At 37.9% G+C, this 20079-nt stretch overlaps 1 protein-coding gene across 2 annotated transcripts in view; it reads left to right on the top strand.

Moving 5' to 3' along the window:
- Positions 1–15272, top strand: part of elovl4 (ELOVL fatty acid elongase 4) — a 38878-nt gene extending 23606 nt beyond the window's left edge. For both annotated transcript variants that reach the window (XM_033020817.1, XM_033020816.1), the window contains exons 3-7: positions 5077–5264; positions 6129–6209; positions 7675–7846; positions 10125–10252; positions 12140–15272. In XM_033020817.1, coding sequence (XP_032876708.1) covers positions 5077–5264; positions 6129–6209; positions 7675–7846; positions 10125–10252; positions 12140–12424 — 854 coding nt within the window. In that variant the 3' untranslated portion in view covers positions 12425–15272. The remainder of the gene's footprint in view (positions 1–5076; positions 5265–6128; positions 6210–7674; positions 7847–10124; positions 10253–12139) is intronic.
- Positions 15273–20079: the final 4807 nt, after the last annotated feature.

Here is a 20079-nt window from a genome sequence, read left to right as displayed (position 1 = left end):
AGCTTGGATCAAATGTCTTCTAATTTATTTCCATTCCCTATCATGTGTGCAATTTGTTGAACTCTGAAGTCTTTTTATTGAAGCTAGGTAAATAGGATATTTGTCTCCACCATTTCTTTTCTGCCCACTGAGAGCTACTTTATTTCATTATTTCTTCCAAGCATTAGAACAGACTTTCCATGAATAAGGATTACGTTCCTCTTCTGCACAGTAATTTGCTCCTGGGTGTACTTGAAATTGTTCTGTTCAGTTTTATGAATTAAATAATAATGGACACAATAGCAAATGTAAGATCTTACATGAATTGCACAGTATAAAACAGTTTTGTTTCCTTCCCTTAGTATGCACTTATGGAAGTATTTTAGAAAATGAATGAAGCTGAAAATAGTTTAGAAGGATATATCCCATCAGCCACTGGGGATTTATCCACTTTAATGGTCTTCAAGAGACGCAACAGCACAATATCCTTTGTGATCTCAAAATGCCCCCAGCATATTAGTATATCCTACTTTGATTTCACTATCGACAATGTCCTTCCTAGTGAATACTGATACAAAGCAGTTGATTAATACCCGCCCAAAATCCTCTGATTCCAAGCATAAATTCCCTCAAGGTATCAGCAAATAGTCAGAAACTAGTCAAGAATCAAGAGTGTTTTATTGTCATATGTCCTGAAACGGAGCAATCAAATTCTTACTTGTATCAGCACACAAAAAATAATGCCCCCCCCCCCCCCCCCATATATGGTAGTTTGGAGCTTATTTGGAGGTAGTGTTTAATAGCCTTATAGTTGTAGGGAAGAAGCTGCTTCTGAACCTGGACTTTACAGTTTTGGCTCCTATAATAAAAGTGTAGCCAGGATGGTGTGGGTCTCTGATGATGCTGGCTGCTTTTTTTAGGCAGCGACTCTTGTAGATCTCTTTGATGGTGAGGAGGTCAATATCCGTAATAGACTGAGCAATATTTACCACTTTTTGCAATCTTCTTTGTTCCTGGGCTTTCGAGTTGCTGAACTAATTAGAGGAAAGCTGACTTCAGCAACATGTGGATTATGCCCAGGTAAATTGAAACCAAAAGTTAACAGGCTATGCTCTAACAAAACAATGGGCTGCATTAAAGAAAGAGATGGCTCAGTTACCATAGAGGCACTTTGCCATGAAAGACAAAGGAAGAACAAAGAAATCTAACTCTGGATGACAAAAGAGAGAAAAATGGAAGATGGAGCTAAAAAAAGGCTTTGTATTGAGTTTCAGGTTGTTAGAATGTGAGAACCAGGCTTATTACAAAAGATTCTGAGGGGGGGGGGGGGGGAGGGGGAACTAAAATTAGACGGGCAAAGAGAAAAGAAGATCTGTTTAGCTTACTATTTATTATGTTTCTTATTGTGTCCATTCACAAATATATTATAACGGCTCTCTCAAAAGCATCAGACTGGAATGGAAAGCAGAAAAATAATGTTCTTTGACCAAATAATTGTCGGACTTTCTCACACCAGGATTTGAACCATTATCTGCAGTTCTGGAGAAGAAATATAATCAGATTGGCTCATTAGATGGAAATGTTTAACAGGGATGAAAAAGTTTCTTTTATAACAACTAAACAGGTTCGCTTCTTAATAAACAGATAACTCACAAACGTTTGGTAGACCAGTTCAAAACTTTACTTATTATCGGCCGATGGAAGTGGCGGGAACCCCAGTCAAGTGAACAATACAGACACTTCACTGTCCTTATTCCACTTCCCCGAACAACAGAATGACATCATATTATATAGTGTTTTTTTGTCACCTTAGCACATTTCACAAACATTAGTCCGAGGTACAGGAAATAAAGGTTTCTACAGAATGCGTCACATCAAAGGCATCTTGTCATATGGTACAAGATATCTTACATATTAAAGACATTGCCCATTTGTCAATAACCCTTAGATCAATCTAGCTTTGTCTCTCGTCACTTCCCCTCTCACAGACATCGGACATTTGGTGCAAGGTATTTTACATATTAAAGACATCGGCCATTTGTCAATGCCCCTTACTGAGATCAATCTAACTTCCTCTCTCATCAAATGGTAGACAAATGTAAGTCATTCATTATATCAATACACTGCAACCTGAGGCAAGCCTAGACTTGCCTTTCTGTATTAATCTACTGGAGAAAAGCCTAATTTGAGACTAAATATAAGGTGTAAGCTAGCCCAAGAACCAATTTAATATCTTCTTATATTTTTAACTTAATTCAGCCTTATCACAAACACCAAATCTTTTGATGTAATTGAAATGGCTACATACTATTTCTGCGAGCAACTGCGCAAGTAATTTTGAAATCCTTCTTAGGCGTTCCCTGAGAATTAAGGATGACTTCCTTCCACTTCAGTTTTGTGTGTTCTGAGGTGGCCAATAAGGACACCATGGTAACAGCAAACTGTTTCACAAATTGGGCAAAAGCTGCCCTGGCGGTGCTCTATGAGGTGGGCAGGCTGTCAGATAGGTAATGCTAGGTCTGCTAATTCTGCTGCTCTTTTGTGTGCCTTTATAGCATACATTCTTAATGTATCATAGATTCTTCATGCAACCTGAGTGACTATGGGCCAGAAGTTCCCAGGGATCAGTGGGAATGTTGTGAATCTATTCTTCTGGTCTGGTCTATGCCATGCAGCAAACCCAGGGTAACCAGGGCTTGATGCTTGGGATGTTGGCTTTGGCAGGGACACTGATATCGTTTCCACTATTTCTAAGAATTTTTATCGTGCCAATGTCATTTTGCTCAAATGTGGAAAAAGGTATTTGAAGATCAAGACTTTGGACCTGGCAAAAAAAATTGTTTTCTACCAGGCGGCAATGATTCAATAATTTATCGGCCCACTGCATCTGCACCACCATCAAGCATCCCATTTATAATATTCCCACAAGAATTCACAGCAGACAATTAAGCTACCAAATTCCATACCTTTTGGAAATAGGATGAATCCGTGCACCGGAGAAAGCGCAAACTCCACAAAGACCACAGTCGGTTAGAATCGGTCGTAACATTTTCTCCACCCTGACCCTCAATGCCAGTGCACCTCAGCATTATATGCTCAGTCCCTAGGTCTATTCCCTGTACACCTATGACTGAATAAGTGCAATGCCAACTCAATCTTTAAATTGTTAGGAAGGAACTGCAGATGCTGATTTACACCGAACAATGACACAAAATGCTGGAGTAACTCAGCGGGTCAGGCAGCATCTCTGGAGAAAAGGAATAGGTGACGTTTCAGGTCAAGATCTTTCTTCAGACTCAAGTCTTGACCCGAAATGTTACCTATTCCTTTTCTCCAGAGATGCTGCCTGACCCGCTGGTATGAACATCATTTCTCCAGCATTTTGTGTCTATCTTAAATCTTTAAATGTGTTGACGATACCATAGTTGTCTGCTGGATCAACCACAATGAAACAAAGTATAGGACGAGATTGAGATCCTTGTGTCATGGCGTTGAAACAGCACCTAGTCTCAACATCAATAAGACGAAAGAGTTGCATGTTGACCCTAAGAAACAGGTGGGTGGGGTTAACAGAACCCTGTCCTCATCAATGGAGCTGCTAAAGAGATGGTTGACAGCTTCAAATTCCTAGGCATCCATATCACGAGCAGCCTAGCCTCATCCCTTCATACTGATGTGATCAAAATGGTGCATCAATGTATTTACTTAAGTATCTTAGATGTATGTACATGATGATTCTCTAGAATGTTAAGCGTGGTGTACACAGCACAGTCCATTACAGGCTCTTCACCTCTTTCATCCTGTCCACCATAGTGCGTGACATCAAGAAGGCTGGGAATATCTTCAAAAATGTCTGCCGCCTTCATCATGCTCCTTGCCCTTTTCTACCTTCTGAGAGAAGGCACAGGAGCTTGAAAGCTGAGATGTCCAGACTTTAGAACAGCTTATTTCCCACTATCTTGAGACTCATCAGCCAAGCAACTCTTTCACGCTAACTTCCTGGAGGTGCTGTGATGTACTGCTACTCTTGCATCTACCTCGTTCAGTTATTCCATTCTTGCATTTTAGTATTTTGTTTGCACCATTTCAGATTACAGTACAATCTTTGCACCATTCTGCTGTTTTGCACTTGTCATTGGATCGTTGTATATACTGTATCATTACCATGTACACAATTTGCTCTATGAGCTTCATATGAATAAGGAATTTCACTGATATATATGGCAATAAACTATGATCTGATGTAAATAGAGATCAGGATTGATCCTGGGTTGCTGGAGTTGAAGGGGAGCAGCTCCACCAGCTGCATAACTCTGCCACCTGAAGTATGTGATAATTGCTTTGTCTGAATTGAGTGAAGTGTTATATGCAAGCACCAAAGAATGAAGCTTTCATGAAGATTAACGATTATTTTGTCATTCAAGAATCATCCGTCTCACATTACTAAAGATTGTGGGATGTGAAGCAAATGGTTACCATTTTTATAATTGTCTACCTTCGATTTTCCAGCATCTGCAGTTCCTTCTGAAACAACTAACTAATGGGATTCTCTCAAATTCAATTATGACCTAGGTACATTTGTAACCTTTCATTACTGTTTCAGTTTGTATGGTACTCTGAATAATTGAAATAGCGGAATCACTTTAGTAATGTGCAGCCAATTAAAAAAAATGAGAACAATGGATACTATAGATATGTTGTACCACCTATGATGAGGAAAAGGAGGAGAGAATTAAAGAGCGTAGAACCAAAAAAGCATAAACAATGATTTTCATGCCGGGACTGTTTTAAGTTTTGATTCCAGAAGACCAGCATCTGTGTAATTTCCTAATATTCACACAGCTTAATCAGACTTCCTTATAAAAATAGTATTTTGGACCCATGGGTGTTAAAATCTGCTGATGAGATAATGGAATCAGTATTAGCACTGCAAACTATAGACCGTGCACGCAGATGCTGCTTTTCCAGATTCTCAATTAGACAGTACCAAAATAAAAACGGTTTGAATTGATAACTACTGTTTGTTGCTTGCAACTGTTTTATTTTTGTACATATATATTTAAAAACACACTTATAACCACTTTATTATTTTAACAGACAAACGGGTGGAAAATTGGACTTTGATGCAGTCTCCCTTGCCTACGCTGGCAGTGAGCAGTCTTTACCTTCTCTTTGTTTGGCTGGGTCCAAAATGGATGAAGAACAGGGATCCTTTTCAGTTACGATCTCTGCTTATTTTCTACAACTTTGGAATGGTTATACTAAATTTCTACATCTTTAAGGAGGTTAGCCATTTTTATAATTGTACAATCAAGTTAAATTGCATCTTTTGGGCGTGACAAGTTTTTGTTTTTTTAGGTTTGTAAATACGTGCTGTAAATATCTTGGCTGGCATGGATGACTCTATGACACTGAAGTAGAATCAAGGATGTTATCATGAGGTCTTGTAATTGTCCCTCTGATTAAATAGGGTTTTGATTGTGCACCTTTCCTCCAATTATTATTTTCCAGATAAAGGTTCAAAGGATTCAGCAAGTGAGATAACATCAATGGAGACTTGGATCATTAACTGTTTTCTACTCCCTTTATGCTGCTTGACCTGCACAGAATTTACAACATTAATGTTTTATTTCATGTTTTTGGCATCTTTAATTTTTCAGATTTTTGATATCTTTCCAGATGTTTTTATACGTTGTTATCCTGGCATTGTTGTCAACTTGGAGGATCAGTTCGTCTGCCTTCCAGTCTTTGTATAACAATTTTATAATCTAACGATCATTATTCCCCTAAAAGTCCCTAAACCATCAGTTAAACCTTTCTCGTTATTCAATGATAGATTTTAAATATAGAATGGTCATTGGTGCTAAATAGTCCCCCAACACCAATACTTCATGTGGGGCTTCCATTTATCAAATAATAAATGATAAAATCTATGATTTCTTTTGGTAAATTTGGAAAGAAAATTGTTTTTATATAATGCTGTTCTCAGGCCAAATTTGGCCACAGCACTAGAGAGGACCATTGAATGCATGAAATCCTTTCCTTATTCTTTATTTTCATGGTGTACTGAAGTTACAGACAGTCTAACATACAGAGCTATCTGTGATTTTATACTACTAACACTTAATGACCATTATTTTCCTTTACAGCTCTTTTTTGCTGCACGAGCAGCAGGATATAGTTATATCTGTCAGACTGTCAAATACACAGATGATGTCAATGAAGTGCGGGTAGGTAATTTCATTGTAATTTCTTGATTTTGTTTTAAATGTATGAACATTTGTTCAGGTAGACACAGAATGCTGGAGTAACTCAGCGGGACAGGCAGCATCTCTGGAGAGAAAGAATGGGTGATGTTTCGGGTCGAGACCCTTCTTCAGAGTTTTTTGTTAATGTGCGGAGATCGCTGGTCAAAGGGCGTGTTTCAGAGCTGTATCTCTAAACATTAAGCAGGAATATACTTGTATATTAGCTGGAAATTGAGAAATAATTAATCTTCATTTGTATGATTTCGATGAGGACGTACAAGGCATGGTTAACAAGTTTCCATAAAAGATAACTTTTTTACTTTCTCTTCAAGTTTTCCATCCATTCTTCCACTCTTTCCTTTATTAAAATACAATACACTACACAGCTTGCAGTCTTGAAATTATGGGTTATTTTTTGCATGCCACCTTTGATATTTGAGTGTCACATGCAAGGGCGTTGTTCATTGCCTATGTCGTTCACTGGAGGATGACGGTGAGCCGCCATCTTGAATTCAGTCAGAGTATTGAGTATAGAAGTTGGGAGATTATGTTGCAGTTGTATAAGACATTGGTAAGACCATATTTAGAGTATTGTGTTCAGCTCTAGGCACCATGTTATAGAAAATATATTGTCAAGCTTGAAAGGGTTCAGAGAAGATTTACGAGGATGTTGCCAGGACTAGAGGGTCTGAGTCATAGGGAGAGGTTGAGTAGGCTGGTCATTCCTTGGAGCACAGGATGAGGGGTGATCTTATAGAGGTGTATAAAATCATGAGAGGAATAGGTTGGGTAGATGCATAGAATCTCTTGCCCAGAGTAGGGGAATCGAGGACCAGAGGACATAGGTTCAAGGTGAAGGGGATTCAATTTAATAGGAACCTGAGTGGTAGCCTTTTCACTCAAAGGGTGGTGGGTGTATGGAACAAGCTGCCAGAGGAGGTAGTTGAGGCTGGGACTATCCCAAAGTTAGACAGGTACATGGATAGGACGTTTGGAGGGATATGGACCAAGCACAGGCAGGTGGGACTAATGTGGGTGGGACAAGTTGGCCGGTGTGGGCAAGTTGGGCCGAAGGGCCGGTTTCCACACTGTATCACTCTATGACTCTAATTACTGCTATCGTGATTTGCTTGACACCCAGAGGATAGTTAGGAATAGAATGCAGAGGTATTGAATCTAAGTTACATTTAGGCTGAACGAGGATTTCCTTTCCTGGAGGCTACTTGTGAATCAGCTAGATTTTTCATTATGACAATCTAAAATCTTATAATTTCTGTAATCGAAAGCAACTTTGATGGTATCCCACTGAGTGGAAGTATTGCCTCTTTCATTCACAGGTCAGCTTCTTGGAGCTTTTCTTTAACATTGTTTATAGTATATCATTTGGAAATTTCATTTTTATTGTTATTTTTAAAGTTGTCATATTAATTACAACTGGCCACCACAGATAGCTTCGGCCTTGTGGTGGTATTATGTCTCAAAAGGGGTTGAATACATGGACACAGTATTTTTTATACTGAGGAAGAAATTTAACCAGATCAGCTTCCTACATGTCTATCATCACTTCACAATGTTTACCCTGTGGTGGATTGGAATCAAATGGGTCGCAGGAGGACAATGTAAGTACAAAGTGGAATTATGAGACATCGTCATTGATGCCAGCTCATCAAGGGGTTTAAATCTACAGCTAAACTATTTTAAAATATAAAACTTTGCTGAGGATTAAAGATCATTTAATTTATGGATTTAGATTAATAAAGCAGATTGTACTAGACGTCTCATTAAGGAAACATTCCACGGTGTTGTGTGGAACTACCATAGTACTGAAGGAAGGGCAGAGCCTTGGACAGACCTGACAAAAATGAGTATCAGTAAGGCACTGTGGACTATGGATGCATAGTGGCATTACAGATGGTGCCAGCTGTTTCAGCATACTCGGGCTTGGCCTCTGGTGCTGCCTGCTAAGAGTTTGCATGGTCCTCCTGCAACTACATGGGTTTTTTTGTGGACGCCTTGGTTTCTTCCCACATCCCAAAGATGTGTTGGTTACTACACTAATTGGCTACTGTAAATTGACCCAATAGTAGGTAGATGGGAACAGTGGTATTGACATACAATACAATACAATACCTTTTATTTGTCATTTGAACCTCACATGAGGTTCAAACGAAATTTGGTTTCTGCAGCCATACAAAAAAAGAACCAAGACACACACCAACACAATTCAATTCACATAAACATCCATCACAGTGAGTCCTCCTCACTGTGATGGAAGGCAAAACTTAAACATATCTCTCCCCTGCACTCCCCTCTCCCCCCCATGTCAGAGTCAAAGACAGAGTCAAAGCCCCCGGCGGGCGATGTTAAATGTCCCGCAGCCATTAAAGCCACGCCGGGTGATGCAAGGCCACGCACCGGGTCTTGGTGTTGGAGCCCCGGCGGGCGCGGCCATTCCAAGCCGCGCGGGGCGGTGATGTAGGCCCCGCTCCAGGTAATCTTCAACCCCGCAACTCGGACGGGAGAAGTCGCCGTTGCGGAAGCCCCGAAAAGCGGTCTCCCACCAGGGACCCGCGGGCTCCCGGTATTACTGTCCACAGACCTGCGGTAGGAGCTTCCGAATCTCCGGGTGTCGGGTCACAGTAGCGCTCCACCACAGCTCCACCCGCTCCGGACTCGGCCAGCTCCGTGATGGTGAGTAAATCCGCAGCTCCGCGACTGGCGCCCCAGGTCATTCCTGTAGGAGGCCGCTCCACGTTGCAGCCCCAACGACAACGGAGACCCGACAAAGAAAAGGTCGGGTCCCCCGTGCAGGGGAAAGACCTTAAAGTTCCCCCACCCCACCCCACCCCCACACACATACCCCGACAAAAAAAACAATAAAAACTACATAGAACAAGACAGAAAACAATAAAAAGACAGACGGACTGTAGAGGCCGCTGCTGACAAGAGTCGCGCGTGTGCGGGAGAATGTGTGGGAGAATATGTTAATGGAGAATACCTTAATATGCCTGGTCTATGGACTGGATTCTCTCCTATGTTGTAAGAAAATGAAAGAAATAATAATATAGTTTACAGTAGTAGAAATGTGAAATGGCCAAAGCAGCTTAGGACATCAAAACATGAAGATCACCTTTACAAAACTGCAACATGCAATAGACAGCTAAGCAATCCTAATAAATGGATTAAATCCAAGACATCTAGTCTTGAACACTGGTGCATAATTAAATGCCGAAAAGGAGATGGCTGCAATAATAACCCCGGTCCTCGAGAAGGCCCAGCATGTGAGTGCCTAATACGAGGCTGAAGCATTTGCGGCAGCATTCAGCCAGAAGTGCCAAGTGGATGAGTTATCTTTCTTTTTCCTGAGATATCCATCGCCATAAAATCTTGTCTTCTGCCGATTCAATTCAATCAACATGTTGTCAAGAAATGGCTATTAGCTCTGCATATAGCAAAGGCTACAAGATCAGATAACATTCTGGCTACAGCTACATTCTGGCTTCAAATAGCCCGAGGGAAATAATTATTCTTATTGTTCTGAGTAATTTCCTGTGTGTGTCCTCCATGCAAAACCTGTTAGTTGCATATGCATTAAGCAGTTTTATAGGTGAGGTATCAATTATGCATTGCGCAACAAGTCTTGTCAACCTCGCAAGCTCTGTGTGCTTCAGGAATGTAACAGGTCATGTGCATATAATAGCATTTTTTGTTGTGATATATAAACTATGAATGATATATAAACTATTATAACAATTGATTTCACTTGACAATTGATCATGTGCCCTGAAAATATTAGTTCCATGATTAAAATCCTTTTTCATCTTGTAGATTAGTTATGATAAATTATAAAGTTTGAAGAATGTATTTCTCTCTAATGGTTTCATTTTGATGTTTCAGCTTTTTTTGGAGCTCATATGAATGCTATCATCCATATTATTATGTACTTGTACTATGGACTTGCAGCGTGTGGCCCTCAGTTTCAGAAATATCTCTGGTGGAAGCGATACTTGACCATCTTACAACTGGTAAATTAAACCATTTAAATACATTTTCTTTTGTGAGAGTAAATCTTCATATATTAGAGGGCATTGATTGATATCAACATTTTTTACTGTAACTTGGTTCAAAGGCAGTCAGACAGATAGTTTTATACACCACTGACTAATAGTAAAGATCCTATGTCAAAATAATCCAACTAATGACCCAAATAATCCCACATCATCTAATGCTCATTTACCTTTATTTCTGCACGGAAATTGTGTAGTTATTAACAGTTACATAAACCAATATGTTAAACATGTTTGCTGTTTATAAATGACAGCCTAAAATATGTACAAATTGGTTGGTTTGTTGATTATTGCCGTGGGTCGATGGTGTTGTTGACAGTGTTATCAAGCAAGACATCCTTGCCTATGACTGAAGATGCTGGTTTACGCCATAGATAGACACAAAATGCTGGAGTAACTCAGCAGGTCAGGCAGCTTCTCTAGAGAAAATGAATAGGTGACATTTTGGGTCGAGGAAGGGTTTCAACCCGAAACATCACCAAATCCTTTTATCCAGAGATGCTGCCTGATCCGCTGAGTTGATTGATTGATTGAATTGATTTTATTAGGGACAGTGCATATTAATAAAACATTTGCATGTAATATGCAAGATTGTAGCCAGTGGCTAATTTCCATCTTTAGTCCCACACAAAATAAACACATCCCAAACAAGGTAAAAAAAACAAAAGACAAAAACAAAAAACAAAACAAACAATATGGTTTAGCCTGCATATTGTTACTCCAGCATTTTGTGTCTACCCACTAAATGAAGTCTGGTTTGAGATACACCGGCCCCACTTGGCAGCCGTGGGTCAAGGAGTTATGGTACAGCCAATATGCTTACAATAAATATTTCTCGCCACGAGAAACCATACATAAGCCTTACAGAGAAACTGCAATGTTGTTTATTCCAAAAAATACACATTCACAGGAATACATAAAAGTGAGCACATGACAGTGTCGGCATGGTGGGGAATTATTACTGCTGCATAATTCAGAAGAAAAATTATAATATTTTAAATCAAAATTGAAAAAAAATATTTGTAGAATACAATGATGTAATGTTGATTTTGAAGTTCATCCCTAATAAGCGCCAAAATATAATGTGTTGATGCTAGTATTCAGTGTATTGTTCTCCACCATTGGGAGAAGAATTTCAAGGCAGTACCCAGACATTTATAGTTAAAACATTTTTTTGCCACAATTGAAAAGTAACGTGCGATGAACTGATTTTTATTTCCCCCTCGATAAGGCAGTTCAAGATTTGATGATTTGATTGGTGTTTTCATATCTAAACATGAATATTGAATATCAAATAATTTACAATTTGTCATCTTATGCATATTCCATTGGTTTAGCATCCATACCTTATCCTCATTGGAATCATATGTACTGTGTAGTTAAATTTAAGTTGTGAATCTACACAAATTTACTATTGTTCTTCATCATCAGTGGACAACTCATCACTGCATTTTCCCTCCATCCATATGTTTTAAATATTTTGGCAAGTTAACATGAGCTTGGAGTCACCTAATTATCGCTTTTATCTTGGGTAATTTTTTTTTAAAAGAAAGGCAGGTGTAATGCATTTGAATATTTTTGCCATAGTAAAAAACAGATAGTAAAAATATGCATAATTACTGCAGTATTCTTTTTATAATCGTTTAAAATACTAACTTAAATCTAGAAATATTTGGATTTTCATATAGTGCAGAAGTTCAGAAATAAAAATAATTGAATAAATTAAAAAATCTGTTGGAGAAAGATGTGGGCGAGAATAAATTAATACCAAGCATGAAATAAATAATTTGACACAATATCTAACAGCATTATTTGCTCATTATAAATATTACTGTCTCTTAACAGGTACAGTTTCATGTGACTATAGGTCATACTGCGTACTCCCTCTACATTGATTGCCCTTTTCCAAGATGGATGCACTGGGCATTGATCGCTTATGCCATTTCCTTCATTTTCCTCTTCGCCAACTTCTATTACCAGACCTACAGGGGACCAAAGAAAGACCACATCAAGACTGGAAAGGTGGTTGTGAATGGCAGTGCAATGGCTAACGGAATAATCAAGTCAGAAAACAAGCTAGTGACAGAAAATGGGAAAAAGAAAAAAAAAGGGAAAGCCAAACGTGAATAAGACATACTGACAAAAGTTAAAGTTAAAAAAATGTGTTTTAGATTCAGATAGCCCATGTCAGCAAAAGATAGCTGTATGCATTTCCAGCTGGCTTTGAACAAGTCTATTGTACCCTTTGCTATCTTTGTAATTTATGATATTTACCTTGAATGAAATTTATTATCAATACATTGGTATTGAGATTAATACAGACAGGATATTCACCTTTAATGAATTGCACTGAAAGAAGAACATGAATTTTTCCCTTTTCCAAATCTAATTCCCAATTTAAATTTATTTTTATTGTTAAGTTTGCTGTTTTACTGGACCCTGCTAAATAGCCTTTTCCTTTAATTCTACCTCAGTTATAATGCTGCTTTCTCATAGCTACATTTTTCTATTATATAGAGAAGTTTAGATTTATCCCTTGTTTTCAGTTCATGTCGACGGATCCATAGGATAGTCAAGGAAATATATTTATTGGATCCAATGTTTATCATTCTACTGATGATCTTAACATAGAGTTGTCTATCTTGTCAATGTTGGAAGTGTTGATCAGTGTCTGGTTCTTTTTTAAAAAGACAGTATTTGTTGTAGTAACATAAACTTTTAATTCACAACTTCACTACATATCTTGCATTTTTTTTCAGCAAGATCAAAATATTATTCTGCTAATTTCAAGCAAAATGGTATATTAGAGAGTAATACAAACAGTCAGGCAAGGGTGGCACGGTGGAGTAGCGGTAGAGCTACTGCCTTACAGCACCAGAGACCGGGTTCGCTCCTGACTAAGGGTGCTTGTCTGTATGGAGTTTGTACGTTCTCCCCGTGACCTGCGTGGGTTTTCTCCAAGATCTTCGGTTTCCTCCCACACTCCAAAGACGTACAGGTTAGTAGGTTAATTGGCTTGGTGTTAATGTAAATCGTCCTTAGTATGTGTAGGATAGTGAAAATGTGCAGGGATCGCTGGTCGGTGCGGACTCAGTGTGCCAAAGGGCCTGTTTCCGCGCTGTATCTCTAAACTAAACTAAAAAACTAAACATACCCACTGCTCTATCCCTTCCTTTAATTTGCTTCCCTTGTCAGTGGATGATACAGCGGTGTATGTTTGTGATCGGATATGTAAACAACCTAGCACAACATGCATTTTTTAATCTGATCCTAGATATTAAATATTGATTACCAGTTTCTCCTTTACAAGGGGAATTGTTTGATGGTGATTCCCTGTTCGTGCTCCCATTGCTCACTTGAGGACACTCAGAGATAGGAATCCGGAGTGACATCCTTTCACTCAAAGTTGACTAAAACCAGATGTAGTTCTCTCATGGTCTCTCTGGTTGATCCTAGTCAATTCAAACTTAGTCAGCGAAACTGGACTTTTCTGTCACTATTACTTGGTATCAGTTTGCATTAATCTACCAATTGACAGGTAGAGGATATACCTTTATGATGAAAATCACCAAATTTCACACACCATTTATGTCAGGAAAATGAAATTGAATTGTCTTTTTGCATGTGTTTAGGGTATGAAGTATGAATATGAAGAGCGAATTGTGCATTGTTCACTGCTACTCTTACAGAAACCGTGGTTTGTATAAGAAAAAGTGCATGTTTTAAACTGAAAAATATTTTCAATTATTCAACAAAACCTGTTACTGTGTGCAATTAGGATTTCAAATTTTTATTTGGTATTGGCATTTGTTTATTGCAACAAGTAATACATTTCATTACTAAATAAACATTTTAAATAATAAAATCATACAATGGAAATACAAAGGGTTGTGCTGTCACAAGACTTATGTTTCTAAGTTTAAATTAGTAAAGTTATCCATAATTTGGATTTACCGACAAGTGGAATTTGGAGCAAATACAATCGATCTGTATGATGACATTACAACAGACTACTATAATGTAAGAGTCTTTAACTGTGAAAAAGAAGAAAGTTATTGTTTAAAAATGTTTCAATTTATTGTGGAAAGGAAAATTGTAATGGAACAGCATGAAAGACTGGTTATACAATTATAATTCAAGTTGTTACACAGATTTAAAACATGTTCTAACAGTTAAGCTGAGCCAATACATATTTAATCAAGAATGGAACAACCTAGTTTCAAGCAAAGTGCTCCTTTTTGGGGACGATTTACTGTATTGCCTGAATAAGCACACTCATGATGCAAATTTTTCTCTGTTTGATAAAATGTTGTCAACAAAAATGTTTCATAGCTTTATTAATTATAGCACAAAGACAAAATATTCCTTCATGATTAGCACAGTAGATCAAGTGTTTGTATATGCATGATTTGTTTTTTCAGTCTTATTTTCTGGCATGGGGGCCATTTTATCATATTTTCACCGATGCTTTTTGTTGCTGGAGGTCCTTTACCTCCTACATCTTAAAGTGGCATTCCTGTGAATGAAGGCCATTGGGATGACATTTCAGATTTATTTCACAATAAGACTGAAAGTGATATTCCAATCAACTAAATGATCCAATCTGGTGTCAATGTCATGTCATGTGTGTGGAGTAAATGCAAACACGAACTTAAGCTGCAGGAACAGAAATTGGCTTACTACCAGATAAGGCTCCACTGTAACATTTGACCAATATATTTTGTGGGCGCATCCAACAATATGATTAAAGGCTACATTGTAACCTTGAATTTTTATACAAAATGATTTCTGTTTGCTGACTTGTTTAAAAAAACAAAGTAAAAGTCTGCTCTGATGAAATAACACCTTTTCTAAATAGTTGGTACCTTTGCAGTATTGTTACTAAAACAGGAAGTTGTTTTCAAAATTTCTCACCAGTTGAGTCGTCTTATTGATATGTAATGAGTACAGAATCTCATTAAATATGTATAACATTTAATAAATGCTTGCGATTTGTGTGACTATTCAGATATTTAGGATGACTTTAATGTGAGTTGCAGAGTGGTCATATTTATTTTGTTCCTATTAATGTTAAATTGTTTGCATTGTTGGGGGTTGTCTGAACAGGATTATGTTTCATTACGTTCCTTAATTCAATAGCTGCTGATGCAGTTAAGACTGAGCAACTTGCCTACAGTTAATTTTACTGGTGATTACGTTGATGAAATCCTAATTGGCATCAGCATGTCATTCTACTGAGTCGTGGAAGGCCAGTCTTACTGCTAATACCTTTAGACTTTCATATCTGGGTCATGCTAGGAAAACATGAACTGGCATTCAAAACCTCGTTCTGGGGTTAGAACTAGATTAATTCAGAGACTTTTTGTTTATATTTTAATAAGAATCTCTGTGATTAGGATCTGATATATTTAAGAACATAATTGATGGGATATTTTCCAATCTCCTTGTTTGACTAATTTGTCATTTTAGTTCTTAGTACAATTAAATGCTATTAAAATATTTAGCCATGTGATTGGTTTTACTTGGATTTAACTGATGTGAACCCAATGCTCCTGCTGGCCATTGCTGCTGATGATTATATTGTATTTTTAACACTGTCAGGAGACATCAATTTAATCAATATGTTTTTTCTTTTGAGCACTAGTTCTGAAATGACTTATTATGTACAGTTGATTCCTGTTTTCTATTCAAATATTTGAAAACAATGCAAAGTGTTCCAATTCCTGGATATTGTAGAATATGATTAGTTGCACCTACATAATTAAATGTTAATCAGAAGATTTCTTGTGTACCAGAGTATTCAATTAATCATAGCAGATTAATGTTTTTATTTTCTATTAGCAGCTTACTTGGGAGATTATTTCGATCTTGTATCACAAGATAACATTTGGAATAGTAAAAGTTCATTCCAAGAGCTCTCCCGAGTTTGCCCTGATTCGAACTCGGAGATTTACGGTAATGGTCAACTTGCTTGAAAGCTTGGACCATGCAATCTCACTGTTTTATTTATGAAGTCTATTGGAAAACATCATCAAGCACAACTTATATTGGCAAAGAGCTCCACACACTTTTTATTCAAATCTTTTGGTTATTTTAATATTTGGATGTCGGTACTCGGGGCTCTTGTAGACATTTTTCAACATGTTGAAAAATCTTCACAAGCTTCCCGAGCTTACCAGCCGTTAGCGAGTCTTCCCGAGTGCCTGCCGTTAGCGTTACGAGCCGCTAAGAGACGTCCCCGAGCACCGACGTACCCGCTACGTTCATTCTCCATGCTTACCATGAGTTTGATTTTTTTTTAAACTCGGGAGAGCTCTTGGAATGAACTCGTACCGTGGGACAGGGCTATTATAACTAGCCAAGATGACTTAATGAGCACTGATGTTAAAGACACTGAATTAACTTTTATTAAACAAAAGCTTCCAATCCCATAAAATTAAGGTAGAAGCCTGAAGAAATTATTATAGCTCTTGGGGATGAATATTGATTGTGGGTTATTTGTTCCTTAAAGAGTTGGAAGGAAATCTGATATTTTTTAAGAGGTGAAAACAGTAAAGATGCATAAAAATGTAATAATGCTATGCACCTTTTATTGAAGCGCTTGTTATTGGAAAAAAATATTATAATACTGCAATACTCCATTTTTGTTTGTGAAATCTGTCTAATGGCATTGTGCCCTCTCAAAAATAATGTAAATGCTTTGGAGAATAATATTACTAGTTGCATTCATTAAAACAAAGCAATCTAGGTTAGTTAATTTTTAAATAAATGACTTCTGGTAAAGACAGGATATGGAATTACTTGATAGCACCGGTACGGACGGTGGCGCAGCGGTAGAGTTGCTGTTTTATTGCGCCAGAGACCCAGGATTGATCCTGATTACGGGTGGTGTCTGAATGGAGTTTGTACGTTCTCCCCGTGACTGCTTGGGTTTTCCCCAGGATCTCCGGTTTCCTCCCACACTCCAAAGGCGTACAGGTTTGTAGGTTAATTGGCTTGGTATAATTATAAATTGTCCCTAGTGTGTGTAGGATGGTGTTAGTGTGCTGGGACTGCTGGTCGTCACTGACTTGGGGGGCCGAAGGATCTATTTCCGTGCTGTATCTTTAAACTAAACTAAATACCTTAATAATTATTCATCTCTGCATCTTGCTTTTAACCCATACATCTCATTTCTTGGTGCCATAAAAACACCGCAAAAATAGAGCTAATGGATCCAATATTTCTGATGTACTGGAGTCATTTCAAGGCATTATTGAGATTTCAGGCTCAGTATTCAAATTAGTTTTGAGGTTCAGATTTATTGAAGCTTCTGACCTCTGATGTGAAGAATGCATTCTGGAAAAGTCAGGAAGTATATATTTCCACAGTTTGGCAGGAATGATAGTGCAGATCGTGAGACTATCTAAATCAAATGGAAGACTAAAATCACATATACTGCAGGGTTTCTCATTCAAACTGACCTGTAACTGGGCCGGTACCCAGTTTTCTATGAAATAATTGATAATAATAACAGCATGGAAACTCATTGTTGCATTTGTTGTCCTATAACTTCTAAGTTGACTGGTCACCTCCTGATTAGGAAGTTACTAAAAATAATTGTTATTCTATGTTGAAGGAGAAGCAAAATGAAGGTGGAAATCCAGAACTCCTCAACATATTGGTGGCATCTACTACCACTTAGTTAAAGTACAGAATGAACAACAATCATTGATTGTTAGACTCCTATGAATGATGTATGATGACAATGTTACATTTTATCTTTTTATTCAAAAGAATACATATCCAAGATGCTGCATTCAAGGAAATTATAATTAAAACAGGCGATACAACATTGAGCAAATTGATCTTGCTCAATATTGTATCACCTGGTTTAATTACAATTAATTAACTACTTGGGAATGTCATTGTATCCTGGAGTGTAAATGGCAGTGGGATGAGGCAAAGCCCGGTGACCATTGAGACATGTCCGAGTAATGTGAGCTGCAGTGGTCTAATAGTGATTTTTATATATATCTTGGTGAATTGTACGATCGTTTTTGCTTTGTTGTGGAGGGGCAAGTGTTATAGTAATAGAAAAACACATTTAAATATTACATTTATTATATAAAATAAAGATCAAAAGTTTTTTTCTGATTTGCAATGATTTTCTAATTTTTTCTGATTTTTTTTTCTTATTTTGCAATAACCTAATCTTACTGAGAGCTTAAGCCAACTTGCAAAACAACCCGTAAGAAGTTTCTGGGTGATTTTAACAAAGAAGTTTGAATTAAGTTCTAACAAAACCCAAGTTTTGGTTAAAATACCTTGGATAAATGTAACTACATTTGTGTTTTAATAATGTATAAATGAAATTGCTGGCAGTTTTGAATTCAGTCTTTATTGACACTATTTATACTTGTTCCAGGACTACACTTTATTGAACTATTTTAAATTAAAAACTTGGGTAGAATTGTTACTTCATGGGATATTATTACTTTGTGGGACATCATATTCCATGATACTTTGCATGCAAATGGAAGTTGACTAAGTGTTGTAAGTCTAAGTAAGTTGTTGATATAGCGCAATTGGTGCATTTACTTGCCTGTGACTTTACTGCCGCTTACCCAAGGATCATTATGTGGATAACTTCACAAGCTGACTGACCACACAATTACATAAGATGCAGGGTTTATCATCTATCAACTTGTACTTTACCACTTTGAAGTTATTTCTCAAAGTAAACAATTTAAAAAGGTGGTTATATACTTGACACACTCATTTTGGCAATATGCACATCAAATGTACAGAATAAATTTAATGAGAATCCTGAATGGTGTACATGATTTCATGAACAGCCAAGTTTGACATTGTGTACTAACATGGCTCTTTTGTGTTGCTTTATCAAATTGTAAACTGATTGAAGAATTTCATTGTTGAAAGTTTAAGCCCACATATATGTGAAAACTTGAAAGTGTGCAGTATTATAACATCAAGAAATGGATAGTTTATATGATATTGTACACAGTTTTTCTGCAAGCAAATGTTTTGCGCAGTTGTAAAAAATAAAATACGGCGTCATGTACTTTGGCTTTGAAATTTATTAAGGGACTTAAACAACATGCCAGCTCCACAAATCAACCGGTACTCGACCTCCATCCATGCCTCTTCCCCCTCTCTGATCATAAGCTTATACGGTTCACCATCCCTTCTCCGACACCTCCCCCCCCCGCTTCCTCCGAGAAATTACCTTCCGTAATCTAAAATCCATCGATCCCCACCATCTCTCTGACCTGCTCTCCACCACTCTCCCCCTGGACTCAACCCATATCTCACCTGATGATCTCACAAACCATCTCAACTCCACCTTGTCTACCTCCCTTAACATTCTGGCCTCCCTCAAAACAAGAACCGTAACTTTTAATACATCTTCACCCTGGTACACACCTGCACTTCGTAAGCTGAAACAGACTGGTCGCCGACTTGAACGACTCACAAAGAAATCATCTCTCACAGTCCACCATGAAGCTTACAAACTCCACCTCACTGCCTACAAAGATGCCCTCATTGCTGCAAAATCTGCCTACCTCTCCTCCATATTCACCGACCCCTGCCTAAACCACAGAACCCTCTTCTCCACAGTGGGCAACCTCCTCAAGCCTCGAGCCAACACTCTCCCTACCTCTACTCCGGATCTCTGCAACTCATTCCTCCACTTTTTCGCTAATAAAATCAGCACCATCTATCAATCTTTATCCCCTGTACCAGACTCCCCAGCATCTACTCCACCACCTACCAAGGCCCCT

The sequence above is a fragment of the Amblyraja radiata genome, chromosome 5 (genome assembly GCF_010909765.2).
Source record: "Amblyraja radiata isolate CabotCenter1 chromosome 5, sAmbRad1.1.pri, whole genome shotgun sequence".
NCBI lineage: Eukaryota > Metazoa > Chordata > Chondrichthyes > Rajiformes > Rajidae > Amblyraja > Amblyraja radiata.
Note: the sequence above shows the minus strand (reverse complement) of the source record. Positions and strands in the feature narration are given on the sequence as shown.